This window comes from Columba livia, chromosome 5, assembly GCF_036013475.1.
Source record: "Columba livia isolate bColLiv1 breed racing homer chromosome 5, bColLiv1.pat.W.v2, whole genome shotgun sequence".
NCBI lineage: Eukaryota > Metazoa > Chordata > Aves > Columbiformes > Columbidae > Columba > Columba livia.
The window spans coordinates 16,701,213-16,715,681 of record NC_088606.1 but is presented as its reverse complement, the minus strand read 5'-3'; the positions used below and the strand labels follow the sequence as shown (position 1 = coordinate 16,715,681).

The window sequence follows — 14,469 nt, the reverse complement described above, 5'->3', positions numbered from 1 at the left end:
AGAAGCTGTCTTATGACTTTTTTTAAAAAAAGAGGACATATATTTGTGCATCAGTCAAGGGTAGAAATGGCATACCTTTATTTTGAAATAAATACTCTCCCTTGTACCCTCAATGTAGTCTGTATGTCAGCTAGAATGAGAAATCCTGCAGCATCCAAGGCATATCAGAAGAATGTCCATGTTGAAGTCTGCCCTGTTGTATGAGCGGCGTGTAACCTGAGTTACAGAATGGGGCAGGAAAAGATGAAGAATAAGAAGTTATGAGGAGTGGAAGTGATGCCTTTGGTGTAGCTTTGCATTTCACTGCCAAGGACGTGGAAGGTTTTTCTTTGGATTTTTTTTTTTTTTTTTTTTTTTTTTTTTTTTTTTTTTTAGGTTAATATAAGAGCATTCATTGGAGGGAGGAACCTGCTTTGGAATTTTCATTAAAATCAGCGCGTTTATAGGTTTCTCCTGTGTAATTTTGCTATGAAATAGTTGTGACGGCGGGGCAGGACGCTGGTGATGCGCCACAGGACAGCTGGGAAGGGACACGGTCCGAGCTGCCCCCGGCTAAGAGCCGCCCTGGGGAGGCTGGAGCTGCGGGAGGGAAAGCCCGTGGAGGCCACAGCTGTGGAAGAGGAGCCCCGCGGGCTGTCACCGCAGGCCGGGGGGAGGCCGACGGGGCAGGCTGGGCTGCGTGGGGCGGCCGGCAGCTCCCCGAGGGGCGCGAAGCCGCGCGGGTAACCGCCTTTGAGGGGGTGATGGCGCCCCCCGCGCGTTCGGGCATGGCCGGGCTCGGGCGCTGTTCTGCCCCGCGGAGGCCGCTGTAGCGCCGCGTTGCCCCGGCTACCGGCTCGGCGGTGCCGGCGCGGACCCGGCGCGGGGGCTGGCGCCGTGCGGGCCGTGGGGCCGTTCCCGCCGGGCCCAGGTGCCGTGGAGCTCGCCCCCGCCCCCCGCGCTGCCGGGGGGCTGCACCGCGGGAGCGGGACGGGGGCGGGGAGCGTCACTGCACCGCAGCGGCCGTCCCTCCTCCCGGGGTGCGGGGGCAGAGGCGGCACCGGGCACGGCGGCGGGGGCTGGTTCGCTCTGCGTCCTGCCCCGTCGGTGGGGAGCCAGCCCCGCAGTCCGGGCACTGCGCGGAGAGAGGCTCCGCCGTTCCCCGCCCGCGCCCGGCGGCAGCCTGCCCCCCTCGCCCCCAGCCCTGCGGACAGAGGCGGCCCGCGGAGAGGGGAAACTCGGCTCGAAACTCCCCCCGCCGAAGTACCCGCGGCTGTACCGGGGTCTGCAGGCGCCGGCCCCGCTCCCTGCCCGCCCGGGCCAAGCGGAGAAAGTTTCCCGGCAGGAGGCTCGGCGGGGGCGAGCGGCGGCGGCCGCTGCCGCAGTGTGTGCACCGAGGCGAGGCCGCTGGCGGCGGCTCCCGGCGGCTGGCGCGCCCGGAGGGGGAGCTCCGCCGAGCCTCCTGCCGTCTTCCGTGCGATGTGAGGCTCGCGGAGAGCATCGGTTGCCAAAGGCTTTAGCAGTTACATGCACCCAATAATCTTCTTCTCCAAAATGGATTTTAGTCAGAGCAATTTATTTGGATACATAGAAGACCTGCAGGAACTAACTATTATAGAGAGGCCAGTACGCAGGAGCCTGAAGGTATATACTTGGAAACAGAACCGTGCTTTAAAGTCCGTTTGCGATTGTGTCTGTTTTATTTATGCACAACTAACTGAATAGGCAGTTAGTGTATTTCTCACAGTACCAGGATACTAAAAATTGTTTTCATTCATTTTGGAATAGACAATCGAATTCTATATATCTCTATTCTCTCTATATATATGTCAGACTTAGGTCTTTTGATTAATTTGTATGTGACTTGTGTATATATAAATAGTTAATACTGATAGTGTCTTACATGGAACTGTACTTCTATTACATTCCATCTTTTCCTGGTGAAAGATTTATTTGATTTAATTTGAAATGTTGGCTTGAGTTTTCAAGGATTAAATTCAAATAACTCATGGAATTATCTCTGGATGTGAGGAGGATGGGGTTGTTTTAAGAATAATAAACTGAGGAAATAGTAAGGCATTGTAAACTCATAATGTCTATTTCATGCTTGACAGACACCAGAAGAAATAGAAAGATTGACAGTTGATGAAGAACTCGGTGATATTGAAAGGGCTGTTTATCTACTCAGGTATTTCCTAAAATAGTACTGTGGAACGTTACTGACTATTGTGCTTACATACAGCTTTTTTTTAGTGCTTTACCTTTCACTCCTTTTATTTTCTGTCTTTCAGTCGTAGTTTTTTACTTTATTCTATGTTAAATGCATAGACAAGATAAAAATAGGTATTGCAGATGGTTTTTTTTAAATGCATATAATAGAATGCCTGTGTACATGTATAAATATTTATTTTCTGAGTTTCTAATATGGCCTTCAACAACACGGAGTTGTACTTCATCTTTTCCCCTGCAGCTAATTTTGCAAGATTCCCTGAGTGTTAACATTAATAACACCAATCATTCAGTGACTTCATATTCACTCTAAGGCATATGAGCAGTTACCACAGACTGATAACAGAGCTGTTTGAGCATACTGTATATGTCTGGGCATTCAGAAGAGAAAACTTCAGAGATTAGTTTTATAGCCCTTAAGAAATACTATAGAAGATACTATATTAATAGTTCACTGCATTCTGTTTTTTTATTTTATTTTATTTTATTTTTTTACCTCCTTCTTCTTGTTCTTTAAAGTATTTGAAGTACTTGAATAAGTTAAATTTCTATAGTTTAAAACACAGATCTTGCAACTACTGTATAAGTCATCTTCGAGAGTACAAATGTTCTGAGAAATTTTGATTTGAATATGCACTTTTAAACAATACCTAGTAATTGAAGAACCAGCTGCAGCTCCCTCTCAGTTTGCTTATTCTGCTATTTTAAGTGCTTTTCCAGTCTACGGCTGTCTTCAATGTTTAGAGCACATATTCTCAGTCCCTTAATTTTATCTTTTTGGGGTGCGTGGCATTATTTTTAGATAAGCATTTTTGTCCACTGCTATTACTTTTTATACTGAATTTTGTTCATGTTTTTTTAATGCTGAACTTAACTAGTGACTTTAAACTCGCTTTGCTAATAGTTCCTGGAATCAAAGAACTCTGTTGACTCTAGGGAAATTCGGAGGACACGGTTTGCCTGTGGTGCATATCACTGCAAAGAATGCAGATCAGTTTTGGTTTTTACCTCATAGTGATCAGCACAGTTGACTTTTTTTTTTTTTTCTTCTCCTTTCCCTATGTGGCAGCAAATTTCTTTGCTCTTTTCCCAATTAAATGCCATGTTTTCAGCAATATGTCTTTCCTGGATCATTGCCTTGTTAAAGGGTAAAAGGTTCCACTTTGTATCTTTCATTTTACTAATTGCTTTGCAACCTGGCCTTGAACTTCTCCTGACATCTTCATCTGCTTTCTGTCTACTTGAGCAGCTGTTCTGGAGACACAATATTCTTTTCCTTGTAATGAACTTTTCATGTTTGCCTCTGCATTGTCCCTATTGCTGAAAGGTAGCTTCGTCTCTGCTTGATAAGCTTTGTGCAAGGCAATCACTTGCTGTGATTGTCCAGGTATGTTAATACAATAATCCAGCGGAAGCTTTTGCTGTTCAATAGTATATTGCCTTCCCTGTACTGAGTGTAATATAAGCAGACTTGAAAACCTGCCTGTAACACAGGTTGTATCCTTTATGTAATGTACAAAGGAATGTATTTTGGGCTTGTCTGGTGGTTTTTAATCTATTATAATACAAAAATCCTGCCTGTTCCTTTTTGACAATGTCAGTCTGGTCTTTTCATGCCTCATTTTCTCACATGGATTATTTGCTCTCCTTCAGGTTGTTCCTTATGTGGGGCTCTCCTTGATGTTTTCCAACAAGACACTGCCTTTTCTGAAAATCCCACTATAAAAATTGCTTTGGTGAAATTGAAATGAATTGTTAATGATGTCTGTGTTGTGCTCCATTTGGAAAGGATGATGCTCTCTCCATATACATTAAAAAAATTGCAAGAACAATAATATAAGGCAAATACCTTACCTTAAGTATCTACAAATAGTATCAAAATACTTAATGTTGTGTCACATTGGCTTTTGTATTGTCAATTTATGTAACCCTAATCTGCAAACTGGAGATTTTTTAATTTACTGAGGAGGTTATCTGTAGTGTTGCTTGTACAATACAATGGAGCTGAGTGGAATATTTGCATGATACAGCAAACGTAATGTTTAGTAATTGCTTTCTCTGAAAGTTCAGAAAGAGTCCTCACCTTTTAATGGCTTTCATTTTGAATAAAAAGATCAACCACTTTCTTATATTTTTGCATTATCCTTTCCCTCCAAAACCTGTCCCCAGCTTCTCCACCCCACCCTTGAACTTGGATACTCTGGTCTCCTTATATGAAGCTGTATGCCTAGTAGATACTTGTTTTTCTAGATTTCTTCTTAAGCATTTTACTACTGTAGTCTGAAAACAGGTACATTGACATCCTAGTTGGAGAAAATAGGACAGTCTTTTACTATCTGAGGTTTTTGGTGCCTTACTAGTATTTTCTTTCCTGTGACTGATTCTTGCTGTACTGTATATATGAGGAGGTATTAATTCCCCAACTCTCATCATTTTCAATGGTTCATTCTTTTTTTTTCACCTCTTTTATGACTTTTCATTTGCTAATAATACTATGGAATTTCTGGCATGCTCCTTTACTTCTTGATATTGTGAAGTTGTTTTCCTCATCTAGTATTTATTTGTCCAATCTAATAATTATTTAGTATTTCTGCAATGACTTGTTTGTCTATATCAGGCCAGATATCTTGTAAATTTCTGTTCATTGCCCTAAGTATGACATAAATATATGTCTGCAAATGTTCTTAGTACATGCAGAGTACGTTGACATATTAATCCTATTTGAAACCTCACTTTCACAGGAGTGTCTTCAGTTAGTTTTCTGTTGTTACCTATCATAGTTTGGTTTTACATTTTAAACTGCTAATTGCAATTTTTATATAAGTTTATATCTATATATATACACAACTATTATTTTTAAGGGGTTACTTTGGTTTCAGTCTACCCTTTTCTGCTAGTAGTATTATTCAGGTAACTATGTAATGAGGTAGATGGACAAGATGTTCTAGCTAAAGCTGATCAGTTTTAGTCAGATTAGTTTTTCAACTAAATCAGCTCCTTGATTTGGTTCATCATGTGGGTATGGAAACAGTTACGCAAACAAAAGGCAGGGACTCAGTAGCCCTCCTGGTGGCCAGAGTCACTTTAATGTGACAGAGGCACAGGTGAACTTCAGCTTTAGATCATTGTTTCCCAGAGTACTGAGTTTTAATTAGGTAACTTTCTGCAATTAGACTGAGCAAGTTCTAATTTAATAAAAATGCTGTAGCAAATTGGGTTGTCATTTTTTGTAATCTCAATTAACCTTGATTCTGGTTGAGGAACTGGGTTTCATTAGGCCAGGTTGTCAGGGATGTTCATGAACTTGTCATGGAAATCAAATGGATTCAGGTACCTGAGGAGGGAGAGGTATCTGAGTGTCTAGGATCTGTGTTTTAGAGCTTCAACCTTAGTGCACGGGAATTACTGGAGGGTCTAACTGGAATCACTGAAGAGTTGTATTCTGACCGTGTTTGGTATGTTGCTGGCCCAAAGAGGAACAAGGAGGCCAAATCAGCTCTGTGCATCTCAACTATGTCTGTGTCGAGACTGAAGGTTTATTTTAAAGAGGTCAGCAGATTAAGACAAGCTGCCAGACTTTGTACCAAAGTGACTGAATAGTTTGCATTCCACTTCAGGGCATCCTGAACTCCACATGACAGTGGCAATAAGCAGCTCAGGGACAGCAATTTTTATTCCTGCTATGAACTTTTGCCTGTAGTCTTAGTTTCCATGTTTGCTGATGTTTGATGTTATTACTTATTTTTATTTGTCTTACTGTAGTTCACTCCTTTATGGCATACAGTCAATAGGAAATACATAATCATTACCTGATGTGAATTTGGTTTGGATACAGGGATGCTTACTGGCATGCATGTTGTAGCGTGGTTTGTTTTCTGAGACCTTTTCTGATAGATTTTCCTAGGGGTTTTTCAGTGTTATGTGTACTGTATTTTCTATTCAGCTACCTTTTCTTTTTTTTGTTATTGTGCCTATTTAGTGTTAAAGCTTACAGGCCTTGACATTTTTGTCTTACTCAAAATAAGAGTAGTAATGAGTTATCAAGGTGGAAGGCTGAGTTATTCACCCTTTTGGGAACATACTGTACTTTGGTTTTGAAGTGATCCTATCTATCAGTTCAGCAAACTACACAACACCCCTCCAAAGCATTTAGCACAGTTTTGGAAGACACAATAGATACTTTATCTAGATTTTTGAAGACACAATAGATACTTTATCTAGATTGGAGAGAATTCAAGGCCTGTAAACTTAGCATGTTGTTTTTTTTTTTTTTTTAAAAAAAGAAGGTTGTACTTTATTGTAGCCATCCTTGATCAGCAAGAGTATTCTCAAATTCTAAAAATCTTTTTATACACTATATGTTGTTAATTGTGAGTGTCAAAACCACTATTTTAAAGATTTTTTTTGTTTTCCTTCTAGTTTTTAGTCTTCATCTTATTACTTTTGAGATATTCGCTTCTCTGTAGGTGCGGTCAACTCACCTTTAAATTTAAATGAAAGCTTTCATTTGAATGTAACTTTATGAGCTGATTTTCTATTGTGAGAACTAGCTAATCTATTCAGATTATGCAGCTGCTGAATTTATGATCCTGATGTGCACATACAATACTGAAAGGTCCAGCTGTCATGCTAAGCACGTTGGAAAAGAATTCTTCCAACTATACTGGCAAGCTGTAAATACTAACATTTAAAGTATTTCTTTGGTCTTTTTTTCCTTGGTACAATTTAATAGTGTCTTTTATTTTTAAAATCGCAACTTAAATTTTATAAAAGTTTAGTTCCTGATTCACTTAGTTGGATGGATAAATTAGTTCCTTGACCTTGACTCTGTTATGCAAATTAATGTATACGAAATTGATGCTTTCATCTTGAAGTGACAGGTGTATCTGTAATCTTCCGAAATGATGCTAAGTCACATACTTTTATTAAAATTTAGATTTGTATAAATACTTCTGTAGATCGTATTTGCTGAGTTGAAAGTACAACTGAGAAACCTGCTTTAAATATATAGAGCAGAGTTAATATAGTGCTCTGAGAAACATCAACAAGAAAAAAGGAGAAAAATCTTCATTTCAGTTTTCTCCCCCAGGCCCCAGCCAGTGCAGGAAGGTGGCACTGCCAGTCCTCTCCCTGGTTGCCCTTGTGCCTGCACAGCACATTGGGGAGTTTGTCAGAGGCAAACCGTGAATGTAACAGTTAGTTTTAAACCAGATCCACTGTATGATCCCGGACTTTGTGCACCCGGAACAATGCCTGTGCCAGCACAGAAGCGTGCAGCAGCACGGGAGCAGGGTTTGGGGGCGGGTCAAATGGCTCTGAGATGTAGCACTACGTTTGGCTGGTTTATGGTATTCCTGAAGCTACGCTTTGCTGGTATGTAGTTTTACAGTCACATTAAGCTGAATGAAGCTCTTCCTGTACCAGAAACAGTGTCTCTTCTCTCCTTTCCTTATGTGACTGGATGTTTCTGATATGTTTTGTGCACCAGCAGTAATGCTGTAGAAGATGTGCGGTCTCAGTCAGATTAGGGAACTGATACTAATTCTAACAAATTTCTGAGGTACTTGCTTCCAACAAAGTGTGCAACTGCATGCCCACTTGTGCTCCTTAAGCGGGACCATGAGCAGAGAGGATGTCACAGCTGGGAGATCACTCTCCTATCAACAACAGAATAGATTTAGTTCATGTTACACTGATGTTGAGTCTATGCTTTGAATCTGTGAAGTCAAGTACTGGTTGAAACGGTGAGGGACTATGAAGTATCAGCTGTAGTGTATTTAATGAGCCCTTTGACATTAAATGGACTTCTGGAAGTCTACATGAGAGCTGCGATGAGTGAGATAAGTGGTTGCTCTTCCTTATGTATTGTCAAATTCTCCTCTGGAGATGTCAATTATATAGTTTCAGAGCATCTTTCTGCATGACATAGTAAGGAGAGACTAGGTAGATGTGTGAATGCCTTTTTTTAATAGTAAACACGGCTGAAATAACTGTGGATTTTCTTAACTTCTAAAAGTTGTTCTGTTACCCTGGGAAAATCTTGTCATGCTCTCCTAGAAAAGATCTAGGTAGGAATATCCAGCTAAATATCTACAATGTTTCTTTCTTTCTACATGACAAATCCCATACAGGAATAGCATGTTGCCCAGCAGGAGACAGAGTTTGTTTTGTTTTGTTTTTGTTTAAATGATCACTGGCATTTAATAAATAACTTTAACAGCTGCACAATTTATTTTGAGATGGCACATAATTAAGTGTAAGTATAATCATTCTCCTTTATATGACCATCCTTAAAAAGCTCCAAGTGTTTAAAGCAACACTTTGTACTTGTAAGGAGCTTTTATCCTCATACTTGCTCAAAATTCCTAATTATGTTTGTATCATTTGCCTGATTTGGCAAGAGGTAATAGTATTGCACTAGTTTATGTCAGGACCTGGAGATGCATCCAGTGGAAACTGCTTGAGGATGTATATGGGAAAATGTAATGTTTTGTGTTAGAATATGTCAAAGATACAAAATCCTCAAATAGTAGGTCAAGCTCTCCATTTATGGCAAGCCTGAGAACATTTTCACACAATGGTGCCCTGTAATATGACTGTCATATGCTAGTGACTGAAACTAGCAGGTTTTCTTCAAAACTCCTGGTGTTTTGAGAACTGCTTTGTTGTAGGCATAGGAAGCCCTGCACATGTCGTGGTGTGGTGCTTCCATGACCCTGCTCTCTGACTCCATTTGTTGCTGACGGAGAGAAGCAACAGCTCTTAGTACTGGTCCACCTACTCATCCCCTAAAGGCAGTAGCAGACATATCAGTTTTGTGAGTATCAGGATAGTTGCATTCGCTGTTACCTGTCCCAAAAATCTGAGTACTCTGAGACTCTTCAGTATCATGATTCTTAGTGCGGTTATACCACATTTTTGCATCCAGATTTCTTTCAGATATGCCTCTGAATCTGCACAAAGTGAGGCAGATAACACTCTGTTATGTATTGGTTCACATTGCTGCAGTTTGTAAACTTTGTTTGAGGGGAAGTTGTTTTACTGAGGTGAAACTCTGGTTGTAATTTAAGGACTTCAGGAACTAGGGCTGAAGGCTTGGGCCTGTGTCTATGCCTCAGCTGATATGCTATGACAGGAATAATTTCGAATGAGACAATAAATAGCTTCATAGAGATTTAATTTTAATCCTGCTCTTTGTGGTATACTTGTAGAATGGTTTTATTTAGCTATTTTTAGAGTTAACTTTAGTGATATTAATGCTTTTGTCTTTGTTCCACCAGCTGGTAGTCTAAATGCCAACACTGTGGTAAAGTTACACTGGCTCTTTTTCAAGCCTCAGAGCCCAAAGCTTTATGTCACAGGAAACAAACCAGAATTATTTCATCACTTAAACAGAAATTTTTATACTGGGAAAACAGAATGGGAATGTAGATAGTTCTCGAGACTAAGAAATTTGAGGAGGTCTCCATTATTCATTGATTGGTTCTCTTTGGCAGGGACATCTTATTTAATCTTTCGGAGGCAGCTTTTTCTATAAGAAAAGTTCTTTTTAGGTCTTGAAGACAAACTGAAGAGGAAACTGGAAGTGACCTCTAGATTTCTATTGATATGATCTGGCAAAACCCATGTTACAGCTAACGAAACAACTGTTTAAATTACACTCACTTAGGACTCTATGCCTGAAAATGAAGATCGCTTCAGATTTCAAAACTGATACCACAAGTGACATCTATAGCCAAAGACAGATTTATGCCCTCAGGGAAAGTGAAGGAAAAGTAGCAAGAATCTTTTCATTTTAACATGATAGTGATGGGAATGCTACGTAACTGAGTTCTTGAAAGTTGCACTTTGAGAATTAACATGTCACTGTCATTTTTACATCTTGATTCCCGCATCCTTCCCACCTCTCCCCAACACACCCAATGCATAATTACCCTCCTAGATCAGGTTGTATATGGGTCTTTCCTATATGGACTGTAACAGTATCATTTGCAGGCTTTGAAAACAAGGGCTCTTTAACTCCCATGCTTAATCTGTTAAAACTAGTTTTACAAGGCTATCACATTCACTGCAGTTCTTGAAGTTGCTCCCCTCTCTCTGTGAAAAACCTTGCTGGTCTCACGGAGACACTTTTTGACAAGGTAGAGTCTTTCTCATTGAATGTTCATTCCCTATAGCCTATCAGATGAACACCCCTGCCTATAGAAGAAAAATGTCTTTCTGCTTTGTGAGTCATAATAAAACAGAACGAGAAAAGAAACAAAGAACCACTTGGAAACTTCTGCTAGATCTCTTAAATACATCTGTGTGAGGCACGCTTTGTTGCCTCTGACTGATACTTCTATATAAGCCAGAAAATGTAACAGATATTTCATATCCATGTGGTTATTTGATTGGACTCTTGATGATACAGGTATTCTTATTTTAATTCTACCTTTTAGCTTCTGTTGTATTCAAATAAATGCTTCTACATGTTTCACTTTGCAAAACATTGCCCTATGAGGGGTTAATGTTAAGGAATAAAAATATCAGGCTCTGGATATATTCCCCTGTATCTTGGTAGCAGTTATTTCAGGAGCAGTTTTCTTTATTCCATGTTGTTGCGTGGCTGCGGGTTCTGAGTATGTGTACAACTCTCATGTGCAGACAAGCTGAGTCATTCCTTGTCAGTGTATCAGTTCACAGCAGGAGCGAGGGGAATTTCTCTGCTTTACTGAACTTGTTAACTGTTGCTGGAAACATCTTGCCCATCTGCCCTTTACATACTAGTGGATTTTAGGTACCTACCCCTTTCCTAACAGACTGTATGAATAAACAATACTTCTTTGTCATTGTATAATTCCAAAATTATGCACTCTTTGTTTATAGAAGCGTACTACAGTGTGATTTTAGTCCCAGTGTTTCTCTGTAATTCCTACTTTCCTGTTCTTCCACTGTTCTTAAATTTACTATAGCACAAGAAATTCAGATTGAGGCTGTGTGTGAGCAGGGACAGATAATGGATATGAATGGAATTGCATAATTGTAAGTGTGTATGAACCGAAGCTGAACATAGTAACTAGGGGTCTTGTTTTATTGACTTCATGTACTTAGAGTAAGCCAGGAATGTATTTGTAGGTCTTCAGACCTTTTTTTTTTTTTAACTCACATTTTCGGTAAGATTATATAAATAAGGGTGGTTAGCATCACTAAATAATGTACAAGGATGAAGTAAGACCGAACCTTCAAAGAACATACATAGTCTTACATTCTGGGAACAGACTTTTTAAAAGGGCATTTTGTGACAGGACAAGAGGTAATGGTTTTACACTAAAAGAGGGGAGATTCAGGCTAGACATGAGGAAGAAGTTTTTTACAATGAAGGTGGTAAAATACTGGAACAGGTTGCCCAGAGAGGTGGTAGATGCCCCATCCCTGGAAACATCCAAGGTCAGGCTGGACAGGGCTCTGAGCAACCTGGTCTGTTTGAAGATGTTCCTGCTCATCGCCAGGGGTTGGACTAGATGAACTTAGAAGGTCCCTTCCAACCCAAACTATTCGGTGGTTCTTTCTGATGGGGTGTGTGTGTGGGGGAAATAATTTATCCATTCTTCTTGTCCTTATCCATTTTTCAGTAATCATCCGGTTTTGAGAGAATTCTTCTGGTTTTGTGAAGAGATCAACACAGACTTTTTTTTTTTTTTTCCTAAGGCATTTTTCTCAAAGGCTTTTAAAGTTAAATATTGCACTTGATTTTGGAAAATAAACATAGATTATATTTTTTTTTTCCTTTCCCCAGTGTACCTTAAGTTTGAATGATTTAATTTGTTGTTAGTTTTTTTAAAATGACAATGCCCTGTTACTTTGGATAAAATTGCAAAAGTTGCTGCAGGGTTTTCTGTGTATATGGGTCTTTCCTATATGGACTATAACAGTATCATTTGCAGGCTTTGAAAACAAGGGCTCTTTAACTCCCATGCCTCAATCTGTTAAAACTAGTTTTACAAGGCTATCACATTCACTGCAGTTCTTGAAGTTGCTCCCCTCTCTCTGTGAAGTCCAGGAGCATGGGGAAGAGTATAAGCAGAAAGTCTTGAGGCCCCTGATTCTTTGCTTATGATAATAGGTTTGTGTATGAACTGTCAATTTTGTCCCTCCTTTTTTTTTTTTTTGTTTATGAGAATAACTTTGTGTACAAATTGTCAGTTATGCCCCAGGTAAAAAGCTTTGAGTCCGCATCTCTTGAAGTAAAAACTGAATTAATTTGGGTATGTATCAATTCGCTTTCCCTCTGATGACTATTGTTGAACAACAGAGAACAGCATTAAGCACGGAAGCCATCAGTTTATGCTAACATTAAATTGTAGTTGTTCAAAGCTACCTCCAACACATTTCTCTTTACCAGTTGGAGAAGAGCAAGAAAGTTGGATTCAAGCTGAGTCAAAGCATTGATAACTCGACATCAATAGGACAAACAGAGCTGCACAGCAGGAGAAATGCTGTTTCAGTCAGCAATACCAATAAATACATTTTGCTTGTAAGGGGTTATGTCTGCAAAACAGGCTGATTTACTGTTTGCCTGTGCTGCATTAGAAGTGCAGCTGACCAGCTTGTGATATGACTTTCCAAAGCAGCATATACTCTCTTTTCTATTTTTAAAAATTATTATTATTTTTTTTCCCCTTAGTGAAATTGCCTGTTAACTTCTGTTACCAAGAGTATATTGAGAAGACTAGACTAGGGACAGTAAAGAAATGCTTTAAAAATGCTATGTTTTTGTTCTGAATATGAATTGGATTTACTATCTCTGACAGAATAAATGTATCTAAAGGAGAAATGTGAAGGGCATCGCTTTAATGTACATATTTACATGGTAGTATTACTTACTTTTTTGTGCAGGCCTACAGATAAAAATGCTGGCTTTAAAGGAAGAAACAGAAAAGATGCCATTTTCACTGCTGAAATTGTAACTGAGCTTTTTGAGGAGGAGGATTTACGTCCATATTAAATAGCAAAACATGAGTCACAGCTTCATTGCTGCTTGCACCAAAATTCTTCTCTTAATTCTTCAGTTAATCTCCTTTACGTAATTTCATTTAAAAGCTCAAGAATAGGATATTTATTTTTTCTGCCATTTTGGGAGCTAGAAGTTATTTGGGTTATAGTTTTCAGGGCAAGATGTATTTTCATTTTAGCTTTTCACAACTGCATCAAGCGCTAACCACTAATTCAGTAGAGAAGAGAATGATGACTACTTAAAGTTAACCTGCTTCTTTAGTACAGATTTTAATCCAAGACTATGTCTATTTCCTCTTGTTCTTATCACCATGTGGCGCCAACTGTAAGTGCATTTTAAGGGTTACTTGTAAGTTCTTTTGAATCTTAAATGCCTGTTCCATTACACATGAAGAAAATACTTGCACCATGTGCTTGTAATAAACTGTTAGGTACATACTGGTATGGAAAAATCAACTCATAAGGGCAGAAAAATACTCTTGTGTTTTGACCAGTTAAATGGCCCCACCTATTTGAAAGCAATGTGTTAGAGAGTAGCTATATCAATAAAATTAATATCCAGATTTTTGTATCTTAGTTATTACCAATTCTGAAGGCTTTGAGAACTTGTCCAGTGCCGCATCTTGCTTCCTGATTAAATGGAGAGGATGATTTTTAAAAAAAATAAACAGTTGGAAAGCAGCAGCTTTAAGATCTATTGTGTTTATGCCTCAGACCTATAAGACCCATGAACTGATGAAGACTCTAAGTAGAATTTAGTATGTGTTAGGTCATTCCAGGTACTCATGACTCTATTTGCTTTTTGATGAAGGATGCAAGTACAAGGTGTTTTCTTTACTTCTGTTGCTCCCCCTTTTTGAGTCCAACATACAGAAGACTGATTTTATTTTTCCCTAAATGATATTCCTGCCCTTGCAAGTGCATGCATCTTATTTTCATTTTCTTTGCCATCATGACTGCCTTATCTTCAGGAGGCTACACACTGAATACCATTTGAGATGGTTTGTGTAACACCTGTAAAGACCGTTAGTCCTGTGATAATCATACAGAACTTTGGAGTTCTGTGTGCACTGAAGTAACATTGATATTCGAAGCACTGTGTGCTGTTTTTAAGGTAAATTCTACCTGTAGATACTCATTTGCATAGATGCCATATCAGATGCCTAGTAAGAGTATTATTTATGAAAATAATACATTGTTTATATTCCACAGAGAGTTTAGACTGAAGATTTACTGTCCCACACCTTTTAGTGATCGGTTAATTCT

General features: G+C 39.5%; 1 protein-coding gene across 7 annotated transcripts in view; it reads left to right on the top strand.

The window, feature by feature from the left end:
* The first annotated feature begins 400 nt into the window (after positions 1-400).
* PPP4R4 (protein phosphatase 4 regulatory subunit 4) overlaps positions 401-14,469 on the top strand; it is a 70,670-nt gene continuing 56,601 nt past the window's right edge. For 2 of the 7 annotated variants that reach the window (XM_065063583.1, XM_065063579.1), the window contains exons 1-2: positions 442-1,623; positions 2,094-2,167. In XM_065063583.1, coding sequence (XP_064919655.1) covers positions 1,507-1,623; positions 2,094-2,167 — 191 coding nt within the window. In that variant the 5' untranslated portion in view covers positions 442-1,506. Of the gene's footprint in view, positions 1,624-2,093; positions 2,168-14,469 lie in introns of all 7 variants that reach the window. The other 5 variants (XM_065063586.1, XM_065063578.1, XM_065063582.1 and 2 more) reach the window with 5 other exon arrangements.